The sequence below is a fragment of the Engraulis encrasicolus genome, chromosome 5, assembly GCF_034702125.1.
Source record: "Engraulis encrasicolus isolate BLACKSEA-1 chromosome 5, IST_EnEncr_1.0, whole genome shotgun sequence".
NCBI classification, from domain to species: domain Eukaryota; kingdom Metazoa; phylum Chordata; class Actinopteri; order Clupeiformes; family Engraulidae; genus Engraulis; species Engraulis encrasicolus.
Genome location: NC_085861.1, coordinates 28,728,682 through 28,740,667, shown reverse-complemented (window position 1 = coordinate 28,740,667; position 11,986 = coordinate 28,728,682). Strand labels below are relative to the sequence as shown.

Below are 11,986 nucleotides of genomic sequence, written 5' to 3'. Positions count from 1 at the left end.
TTTTTAAACTCCCGCATTCACCTGTCTGCCTACTTGTGATGCTCTCTCTCTCTCTCTCTCTCTCTCTCTCTCTCTCTCTCTCTCTCTCTCTCTCTCTCTCTCCCCTCCCATTATGTCTAGCTCTGCTTTCTGAACGTTTCCTCTTCTCTTTTTTCAGTCATCTCTGTCTGTCTTCCTCCTTTCTGTGCCTGCCTTTCTGTGTCTGCCCTTTTGTCTGACCTCTCCGTCTCTGTCAGTCTCTCTCTCTCTCCTCCCCTCAGTGCTCTGCCTCTTCCGTTAGGTTAATTTCTCATGTCTGAGCCTGAATCCACCCTCTCTCTCTCTCTCTCTCTCTCTCTCTCTCTCTCTCTCTCTCTCTCTCTCTCTCTCTCTCTCTCTCTCTCTCTCTCTCTCTCTCTCTCTCTCTCTCTCTCAGACACACACACACACGCACACACACACACGCACGCACGCGCACACACTCTCTCTCTCTCTCTCTCTCTCTCTCTCTCTCTCTCTCTCTCTCTCTCTCTCTCTCTCTCTCTCTCTCTCTCTCTCTCAGACACACACACACCCTCTCTCTCTCTCTCTCTCTCACTCTCTCTCCCTCTTTCTCACCCCGCGCTCTCTGTCGCTGTCTTGTTTTTTTTTTCTCTCGGTTCAGTTTTTCGTCCACTTTCCTCCTCGAGCCATTCCACAAGCGCAAGCCCCTGAGCTGTCACAGTGTGTTACCCGCGACAACCTGGGGACCAGATTATGGAGATGAAATCAATTATGCTTTAATGCAGAATGCACAGGCTGTCCCTGTCCCCACCTCCTTTCTGCTATCTCTATTTTTTCTCTCTCTTTTCCCCCTCTCTCTCTCTCTCTCTCTCTCTCCCTTCCCTTCTTCCTGTCTGTCTATCTTAATCTAGCTGTCCCATCCTCCCACACCCTTTTACCTCCTCTATCTTTCTCTTCTTCCGTTACGTTTCTCCTTCCATTTATCCACCCTTCCTCATCTCTATTCTCTCTCTCTTTCTCTCTCTCTCTCTCTCTCTCTCTCTCTCTCTCACTCTTGCTCTCGCTCTCTCTCTCTCTCTCTCTCGCTCTCTCGCTCTCTCGCTCTCTCGCTGTCTCCATCTCTGGCATGAAGTCCCAGGCTACCAAAGCGATGACTGCGATTGATTATTTTAATATTGCCTCCATTGGATAGATGCGAGCAGGAGCTTCAGTCATCCCAATGCACCTCCTGGGGAAATAACCCACAAATTTGCATGGCCGTGTGCGTTTGTGCGTGCTTGTGTGTCTGTGTCTACTGTATGTGTGTGTGTGAGTGAGTGAGTGAGTGAGTGAGTGAGTGAGTGAGTGAGTGAGTGAGTGAGTGAGTGAGTGAGTGAGTGAGTGAGTGAGTGAGTGAGTGAGTGAGTGAGTGAGTGAGTGTGTGCATGATTTTGTATGTTGTTATTGCACAGACACAGTGTTTTTATATGAATTCCTGCATGGATGAGTGTGTTGACATTTACTCGTGCATATGATGGATTTTAGTGGATGTTTGACTCTTGGGATGGGATGTGTGTGTTCTAGATTTCCAATCAAGTGGCCCCTTAATGCGCGCTGTACCTCCAGTGGCACGCTGTAATAGATATTGAAATGTAACTACCATAGCACTGCAATACTATGTTACAACACAGGCCCTTTAGTGATGCACCATGACTTGGTCATTACCATACTGGTAACAACAAATGTATAAAGCCGCGTCTTAAGGGGTTAAAAAGAAGCACTGCACTGTGGGCCTACACTGCAGTGTGTGTTTGCATTATGCCTCAATGTAATTGTCCCTAAGCGTGAGTGTGCTACAGCATTTTGACAGACATTGGGTCTTTCTAGTCCTACTAAAATGTGTATGTAGTAAAATGTGTTAAAACTGAATGTAGTATGCCTCTTAGTGTGTGCATGTGTGTTTCCATGCATACTTGCATGCGTGCATACATGCTTGTGTCTGTGTGTGCGTGTGCGCATGAGTTTCTGTGTCTGTTTCTGTGTGTGTGTGTGTGTGTGTGTGTGTGTGTGTGTGTGTGTGTGTGTGTGTGTGCGTGCGTGCGTGCGTGCGTGCGTGCGTGCGTGCGTGCGTGCGTGCGTGAGTGAGTGAGTGAGTGAGTGAGTGAGTGAGTGAGTGAGTGAGTGAGTGAGTGAGTGAGTGAGCGAGCGAGCGAGCGAGCGAGCGAGTGAGTTTCTTTCTATGTCAGTTTCTGTGTCTATGTGTATTTCCTGCTACAGCACTTTGTGGATATTTCTACTCCTACTTAAACATGTGTTCATGTGTATCTTTCTCTATATGTGTGTTTGTGTTTGTGTGTGTGTGTGGATGCCTGCGTCTTGCGCGTGCCTGTGTCCTTTAGTAATGGCGGTGGGCGATGCGGTACCTTCTGCGCCGCCACCATCCTGCTGGAGATGATCCAGTACCAGAACATGGTGGACGTCTTCTACGCCGTCAAGACCCTGCGCAACGCCAAGCCCAACATGGTCGAGTCCCTGGTGAGTGCAACGCTAGGGCTGTGCAATATATCGAATTCATATCGCGATATCAGCTGTCGAGATATTGCTGTCAAACGATATCAAATTTCATAATATCGAATCGAAACAATGTTTTTGTAATTTGTCTACACTGCCAAAAGGTAGGTTATGCAAAGCTCAATACATTCCCCTCCACTTGAGCCATTGCGAGCACAGAGCAAGCTACCCAAAACTTGTGCAGAACACCACTGTGTGTTTCTCTATGGCCCTCCACTCACACTGCTGAAGGGAGGGAAGATTGTGAATTGTCTTAATTCCACTGTTAAAACGTCATGTAAACAACACCTCTTAATTCGGAATTACTGTAAATGAACGATCAAAGTAAACTCGACGCAACTATTTAATTCGGAATTGTTAATTCGGAATTAATAACGTCGGTAAACGTACTAGTGATTGTTGTCTTCTTGGTTGCCAGCACCACTGAGGTTGTTTGTGTTGCCTGTGTTGTGTTGTGTTGTGTTGTGTTGCAGGACCAGTACCGGTTCTGCTATGACCTGGTGATGGAGTACCTGGACTGCATGGAAGTCAGATAGCCGGGCTGATCCACCACGTGCACAGTAGTGTGTATGGGGAATTGCCCCTGCCTCTCTCCTGTAACCCCGTAACTCCCACCCAGCCTCATCATATCACACACACCTGCACCTCCAACCTGACACTCCCGAGCCATCACCCCCTCTCCCCCTAACCTCTAGCCACGCTGATTCGTGTGCACCACAGTGGATGAGGAATGCCTCTGGTAACCCCTACACCCTTCTACCCCCCCACCCCCCGCCAGAAAGATTAACACACACACACACACACACACACACACACACACACACACACACACACACACACACACACACACACACACACAAAGCGGTCAACTCCTGACCCACCACACGTACACACCAAGCCCTCGCGACCCCCCCCCCCCCAACCACCACCACCACCATTGTGCTACAGCTCAGCCTGTCTCCACAGATGGAAGAGTGCTCCATCAAGGATAAATCATCAAGGGCATCCAGATTACAAAACAAACAAATAAACAAAAAACAAACAAAAAAATGAAAGAAAAAAAAACAACACAAGCAAGAAAAAAGAAAAACGGAAAAGACAACTCAGCAGAGTTTCTCAAACTCTTGACCTTTTCAAAAGTTTCTCTCTTTTCTTCTTCTTCTTCTTCTTCTTCTTCTTCTTCTTCTTCTTCTTCTTCTTCTGCCTTTGTCAATCCTTTTTCTCAGTTTTTTTTATTCTGGCTGAGGACACCCGTGGACCGCTCTACGCCGGTAGAAAACTTAAGTGTTTGTGTTTTGCTGCCTACCCTTCTCCAGTACTGTTCCTGTTCAGAGGCCTGGACAGACACAGCTCTGTGTGTGTGTGTGTGTGTGTGTGTGTGTGTATGTGTGTGCGTGTGTGCGTGCCTGCATGTGTGTGTACTATCGCACGCATGTGTGTGTGTGTGTGTGTGTGTGTATGCGCTCGTGCGTGTGTGCGTGTCTCAGCACTTGCAAACAACAACCACACACCCCTACCCTCTTACCATAGGGCTTCAAGGCCTGACGAGACGTGGAGAAGACCAGCCTCTGTCTCTCCCCCATAAAAACACAACATTTTTTCCATTTGGGAAGTTGTTTTTTATTATTTTCTTTGCCCTTACCTGGTGCCAGGCATGAGGAGATGGATAAAGCAAGACGGCTGAGGCCTGGGTGGGATGGATCTATTGAGGAGCAACTCCTCTCCACGGCGAAAACAGAAAGTCTATATCGGTCTCAACACTCTGCCTTACCCCCTCGTCTTACCTTCAGCGTCCAGGAAATAACAACCGCGTCCTGGACTGGACGAATCATCATCCCACACACATGCTCAAAAACTGTTTTACATGTCGATATACATGCAAATGTTTTTACTGATCCACACACAGACAGACAGAAACACACACGCACACAAACACGCACGCACACACACTCACACACACACACACACACACACACACACACACACACACACACACACACACACACACACACACACACACACACACACACACACACACACACACACACACACACACACAAACACACAAACACACACACACACACACACACACACACACACACACACACAGGACTGATGATGCAGACTGCTATGAGTCAGTCGGCTCCTTGACAACCAGCACTTCTAGTGTTGCAAAGCCACCTGTGGCTATGCGAGGACGCATATAAACTCACTTTAGGTCAAACCATAGCGTTGTTAATTTGAGTTTTTTATTTTCTCCTTTTGTGACTTTTGATTTTGATATTTCTTTCTTTTTTCTGATGTGACAATGCTGTTTATGATAGAGTCTTTAATGCCAGCCAACTTGGAGGATCCAAGGCACATTTGCCATGCCGGACAAACTGCCAGCCTCCCAGGCTGAGTGGACAGCGGGCAAATCTTGGGCACCACAGTGCCTATCTGCCTGGACAGTCTCCTCCTCGAACTGGTGCCAGTCAACCCCTCTTATCCTCTCCTCTCTTCCCCTCTCCTAACCTCACCTCTGATCTCCCTTCCTCTCCTCTCCTCTCCTCTCCTCACCTCACCTCTGATCTCCCCTCCTCTCCTCTCCTCCCCTCTCCTCTCCTCTCCTCTCTTCTCCTGTCCTCTCCTCTCCTCTCCTCTCCCTTCCTCCTCCTCTCCTCCTCCACTTCTCCTCTAAGTGTAATGTACATAGTTATAGCCTTTGCAGATTCTCTCTTTGTCTCAGAAAGTGCTCTCCCATCTCTTTTCTGTGTGAGATGTGTTAAAGGGGTATGCCACTATTTTGGGGCTTAATACAGTTTAAATCGTTGGCTGGGGATTATGAAGGTGTTAAAGTGTCTTATTTTTCATGTAAGCCATTGTCTTGCTTCAAGACAAGTTAAAAGAGGGAGCATGTCGCTAAGCTAGCGAAAGTCAATGGATCCGTGTAGCATGCTACAACGCTACACGGATCCATTGACTTTCACTAGCTTAGCAACATATTCCCTCTTTTAACTTGTCTTAAAGCAAGACAACGTTTAACATGAAAAATAAGACACTTTGCCACCTTTATAAACCCTGGCCAACGATTTTAACTGTATTAAGCCCCAAAATTGTGGCATACCCCTTTAAGGACTGCCAACCGTTTCGGCCCCCTTCGGCATGCCAGTGTTTACGTTGTGCAAGTGTACTGCTCTAATGACCCCCTCCTTCTGTGTGTGCTGAAGCTGTGACGCCCCCCATAGAGACCGTGGGGGGGGTGTGTGGGGGGGGGGGGGGGGCTTTTACGTCTGTCTTTGACCTAGAGAAAGGCATAAAGTGTAAGAACTAAAGGACAACTGGAAGGAATTATTTGAAAATTAAAAAAAAAAATAACAGAAAATTGCTAAAGGATTTTGCCACTATGAATTTGTAACTATTTATCTTTGAGAACTGACATTGTGTCGTTGGGTGTGAGATTTGCTTTGTTTTTTTTTGTTTGTTTTTTTTTCATTTGTTTCTTGTTTGTTTACATGTTTGTGATTGATCAAAGTGTAAATGTAAAATGTCATTGTCATAGGTCAAAGTTCATAATTCAGGCCAGTTCAGGCGCTCCTCTAGCCACATTCATGACAAACTCTCACAGGTCACCTGTTGCACCATGCCACCATGTCTTTTGTGACATGTCCCTTTAGATACTTTACAGGTTTCCCCAAACCATAGTCACTAGCCAGTTTAAATACTAAATAATTTCACATTGCCTGGCTAGCAGTTGTGTGGTGGAAGAAACTGATGTTATGCACCTGTGTCAAGTCAATGTCATGCAACTGTCAAGTTCCCATCCACCCTTTATGATGGAATACACAGTATGGTTCTTACCCTGTGACATACCCATGGCCTCTATCTATGCTACACCACTCCATAACTGAGGATACCGGGCCTTGATTTTGGGGGGCACCGTAGATCTAAGTCCTCACAGTAATCTTTACAATGTAAGTTACCTGGCAGCTCCCACCATGACACAAGAGCCACAGTCAGGCAGAACTCTTAGTTTGCAGGAGTAGAGTCGTAGTCAAATAGTTCCCCACAGGCCTTCCTACGCACAGCCTGAAGAACATTCAGAATTTGTGTAATAACAACTCAGTAGGTGGCCAGGGTGAAAACATGAAAGGTTGAAAAAACAGGGAAAAAAAACAAGTCTTTTAAAAAAAAAAATGTTTCCCACCAGCCTTCCTACTGTACTCACAGCTTGTTGAAAAAAATCTGAACTTTGTGTAACAACTCGATAGGTGGCCAGGGTGAAAAATGAGCAGTACAGTACAGCCTACAGTACAAACATTAGCTACAGAATAGGAAAGCCAGTCACATCGTGTGACTGATGTACTCAAGATGTTGTTTACTTTTAGAACTTGCTTCAAGCAAGTTTGGTATGCATGCTACTGGTAGGCTATGTTTGATGTATTCAACAGATGCTTGGAGTACAGTAGGTATGGAGACTAAGGTTTGTGAATTTTACAGAATGATTGAGTGTGCTCAGAGAGGCCCAGCTGAGAGATAGTAGCAATGGGCTGGGCTGCGGCACTGACTTGGGTTGAGATTCAATGGTAAATGTTTGGGTACACATTATATGGATGGCCTAGAGATACAGGGGAAAAGGTTGTTAGTTTGTTTACAGACTTCCTAGTCCTAGTCAAACTCAACCGCAAACCAGCTTTTCAACAGATCATTTATGAATGAGTATCAGCATCTGCTCAGTCTACAGAGTCATCTGTAAGATAGTCCAATGAAGTCATCAGACCAGTCAGAAGAAGGATTATATCAACACACAGTATACCTTCTCTCTCTATCTCTAGCTCTGTGCCAGAGCACCTCAAGCCGTGAGAAAGTGCCTGGATGCCCACATTGAGGTTGATGTGTGTACATATAGATGTATATTTATGTTATGTGAATACTCTGTGAATAATATTGCAGAAGAAGTAAAAAGACAACATATTTTGATTTATTTGGCCAGCGGAAACCATGACAGAGATAACCGTAAAAGATGAATGTACTTTTCCAGTGACCATCCATCTGGTTTAAGGTGTGTGATGTCATCACCATGATCTTTCACCTCATCAGCTGACTGGTTGGTCGCTTGGTAACGGAAACGCATTCCAAAGCACCTCCTAAACCCTTCCTGCTCCTCCCCCAAAGAGAAACTGTATACATCTCTTGCTATTCCTGTGTATAAGATTCCAAAATATGATACTCGCCTTTTGACTGCTGATCCGTTTTTTGCCTTTATCATTCCAAAGACATGCTTTTTTTGTGTTTCTACCTTTTGCCATATTATTCTCTCATTGTAGATCTGTAACATTCACCGTTCACAATGTCCAGTTGTATTTTAGCATAACCAATACAGTACGAGCTCAACTCACAAGTGTTGCCATCTCAAAAAAGATTCATTATTTGCATTGTGCATTTGCATTCCTGCAGTTGCTGTCTGAATGGATCGTATAATGTTCTTTGTTGTTTATTTTGTTATATGATTCCTTCTCGGCCTTCTGGTTTTTTTTCCTATGTGTTTCTGTAAGATACTGATCAAACTGAAAACAACTACTGTGTTTGTGACCATGTATTAGTAAGAGTAGGGGTGAGGTATCTGAGTTTTATCTGATCAGACATGGCTGAACACAGGGTTGGAGGCATTTTTTGTCCTTAAAGATAAAAAAATATATATATAAATAATAAAAATATATATTACAAAAATTCAACGGTGAATAAAATATGTTCTGAATTCAGTGAAGGCCACAATGCTCATGTGTGTTTTTTTGTTTGCTTTTCATTCTTGTGAATTACAAATTATGGTCAATGTCATAGCTGAAATATTTTCAAGTTTAGATGCATTCACTTTTTGACTGTTTCCCATTTACAAAGACATTACACTATAAGCATATCCAAGTTTAGTTACAGATGATGTGTTCTGAGCATGACTGAGGTGTGATCTGACCTGGTAAATGTATGGTTAACAACCAAGTCATCCACATCTCATTCAGATCTTGTCAAAATGCTACATGACAAAGTTGGGTGAAATTATGGTACCTCTAAAGTAGCCAGTGGAACATAATGAGACACAGCTAAAGACATTTTTCCACATACAATCCGGCCGTGTCGTGCTGTGTCGTGTCGAGCTGAATGGTGCTGTTAAACCAGCCTGGTTTGATTTTCCATTACAAACCGTGTTATCCGTAGTATGGTTGGAGTTACGTTTTTGGCATTGTCACGTAGCATTAGGCTACTTCAGGTAGGGTAATTGACTAATGTAAGACTGACAGATATCTAATCCAGTGGTGTAGTCTATACCCACTTCTAAATTTTAGGGGCTTCAGTATACCCACTTAAAATTGATTGATCCATTATTTAGAATAGCATAAATATATACAGTATACCCACTTCCAAAAATGCTCGAATATACAGTATACCCACTTCAAAAAAGTAGACTACACCGCTGATCTAATCTACATATCTGCTCTAGGCACATATTTTGAGTGATATAATGTGATACTAAAATGTTGATTTCTGACATCAATTCTGCCTTTGATTTATATCAAAGTAATAAAGTGTCAAACTAAAGAGAAGTCTAAGGTACAAAAGAAACGAAGTATCCAAGGCNCTCTTCCCAAAAAAGTTAAAATAGCTTTATTAAATGGTTAAATCATTGTAGAAAAGTTAAAAACGCCAAAATGTTTAGGCCAAGGAGTGGCTTTCATCAGGGCAGAGTCAATACAGAGTTAGAGAAGTCTAAGGTAGTTCAGGTAGTCGGTTGGTCGGCATGATTGTTTTTGATTCACCGATGAGGGCAAGCTTACGAACGGGATTCTGGGTAGTAGGCAGTGACAGTACCCGCTCAGCTCAGTTCACCCGCCCGAAAAAAATAAACCTGAGGGTTGGTTTTCGAGCTGTGCCGTGCCATAATCGAAACACAATAAATGGCGGCTGAGTCGTGCCGTGTTGAACTGTACTGGGTGGAAAACGGGCCGTGGAAAAGGGCCCTAAGTGGCTATGGTCAGAGGCGATTCTAGGGTAAGTTGGGGCCACAAGCAAAAATATAAAAGAATGAAAATTCACAACAAGTCGTCACTAGTTTAAAGTCTTACCTGTTATTCACCATGTGTATAGGCTTGGGGGCCCCAAGCAAGCGGCTGCTTTCCTAGCCTGGTGACAAGATCCGCCTCTGGCTATGGTGGAGAGATCAGTGTGTGAAAGATGTGTGTCCTCAGAGCACATAGTGTACAGAGGAGACCATGTCAGGTTAAGGTGACACTCTGAGTGTGTGTGTGTGTGCGTGTGCGTGTGCGTGTGCGTGTGTGTGTGTGTGTGTGTGTGTGTGTGTGTGTGCGTGTGCGTGTGCGTGTGCGTGTGCGTGTGCGTGTGCGTGTGCGTGTGCGTGTGTGTGTGTGTGTGTGTGCGTGTGTGCATGTGCGTGTGTGTGTGTTGTGTGCGTGTGTGTGTGAGAGAGAGACAGAGAGACCGATTTTGGGCCCGGTTAATTTGTGTTGGTGTGAAGTGTGTGCATGTGTTGTTAGTGCATGTTTTTGTTTTTGTGTGCGCGTGCGCATATGCGTTTGTGTGTGTGTTTGTCGTTGCGGCTGGTTAATTGGAATTGAGGTGTGACTCGTGCATCTTTGTGGAGCCAGCGACCGACCGTGACCTCCAAGCTTTCATTAACCTCCTGTCTCACTTCTACTCTGCTGATTGGCTGGTACGCCTGACAGGAAAATTAAGCAAAACAGACGCACAGACACATAGGCACGTACGTACACACACACACACACACACACACACACACACACACACACACACACACACACACACACACATACACAGCAGGGAGTCGCTGCAGGGGCAATGAGAGTGTGCTTTGTTGGGCTCTGAATAATATGTAAGCTCCCCGCAGTTCTACACAGTGTTATATCAGGCCGGACAGGCCTCCCCTCTATCTGGCTTAAACACTCCTGAGTGATTAACTTGTTTACCTGTGTACGACTCCCTTATTCCCACAGTGTGCCGGCAGCCTGCTGAAATGTACTGAGCCTCTGCCTGCCATCGGTGGCCAAACCAACGGGACTTCGCTGCAGTTTATATCAAAAGCCGCAGTTAAGGGTTTAGAGACAGAAATGTCATTCAACGTAGACTTTGCGCCGGGGTGAAAGAAGTATTAAAGTCTGGCTTCTTGCCAGGCTAGAAATGCCTGGTGGCGGGAAAGCAATTTGTCACAAAAATGTCTCAAATGAAGAGCTCCCTTGTCATTCCTTATTTTCCTTGGCAATTAATACTACAAAACCAACTCTTACTCGTTAATTAAACCTAACATCTGTTACAACTGAATGTTACCAGCTTTGTTGTGGTTTTACTCTGAATGTCAATGATCACTCCACAATTCAGGGGTAGTACATTTTCACATTTTACCATACTAAAACACAGGGATTATTTTATTTTATTTTTAAAGGGGCACTGTGCAGGAAATGGTCAAAAAAGGTACTGCAACTATGCTGCTCATTGAAACTGGGCTGCCTATTGCCAAATTTGATCTTTACATGAAAGTTTACTGAGTAATAAACAAATATTTTCTGTCATAATGAATACTTAGAATTTGATGGTGGTGGTAAGTATTCATGAAAAAGGTAACATTAGTGAATGGGCAGCATGAATTCTGGAAATAAACAACTACAAATCTTACACAGTGTCCCTTTAAGGCTTTTGTGCCTTTACTATTTGACAGAACATTGGAGCAGACAGGAAATGGTTGGGTGAGAGAGATGGGTAAGGATTGGGAGATAACCGCAAGCCGCAGTCCAACCCGGGTCCCTAGAGCTAAGGTGCTGTGCACTGGACCACGTAGCTAGAATACTATGTTTCTGGGCTTTGAGGTTCAAGTCTACTGTTCAAGATTCAAGATTTTATTTGTCACATGCTTGCTTGTGCAAGCACAATCGGCAGTAAAATGGGGATTGCAACTGCTCTCTGCTGTGTTGGATGGTAAAAAATAAAAATGATAAAATAAAAATGATAACATAAAAATAAAAAATAAATAAAAATGGGCTGCCTTTAACCCTTTGAACATTTGGGGAGGGTTATACCTTTATTTGTGAGAGGACTGTGGAGGAGAGACGGGAAATTACATTGAGAAAGATGGGATCGAACCCAGGTCACCAACGTAGTGACCCAGTACCCTAACATTAGGCCTCCTTTGAAATTAGAACCATGAATAAACTGTAGGCCTATAGTATGTTTATACAGGAAAGCAGCACTGGTGCAGTGCAATTAATGTATGCATGTAAACTATAATGAATTAAAAGTTCTCAGAAGAGTACATATAGTTCCTCACTGGGTTTCTATTTAAAAGCTTTGAAAAACGTACCCATTTCGATCTGACGCTTCGCTAACGAAGAATAAACACTGCGGCCATTAAGTGGAGGGAGACTTTTAAATAGTTGCAAATGAGGTGCTTCAG

The 11,986-nt window shown here is 44.4% G+C and overlaps 1 protein-coding gene across 8 annotated transcripts in view; it reads left to right on the top strand.

Annotated features, from left to right (window-relative positions):
• ptprub (protein tyrosine phosphatase receptor type Ub) overlaps positions 1-3,299 on the top strand; it is a 177,247-nt gene extending 173,948 nt beyond the window's left edge. For all 8 annotated transcript variants that reach the window (XM_063199066.1, XM_063199065.1, XM_063199063.1 and 5 more), the window contains 2 exons: positions 2,361-2,496; positions 3,006-3,299. In XM_063199066.1, the coding sequence (XP_063055136.1) occupies positions 2,361-2,496; positions 3,006-3,068 (199 nt within the window). In that variant the 3' untranslated portion in view covers positions 3,069-3,299. The remainder of the gene's footprint in view (positions 1-2,360; positions 2,497-3,005) is intronic.
• Positions 3,300-11,986: the final 8,687 nt, after the last annotated feature.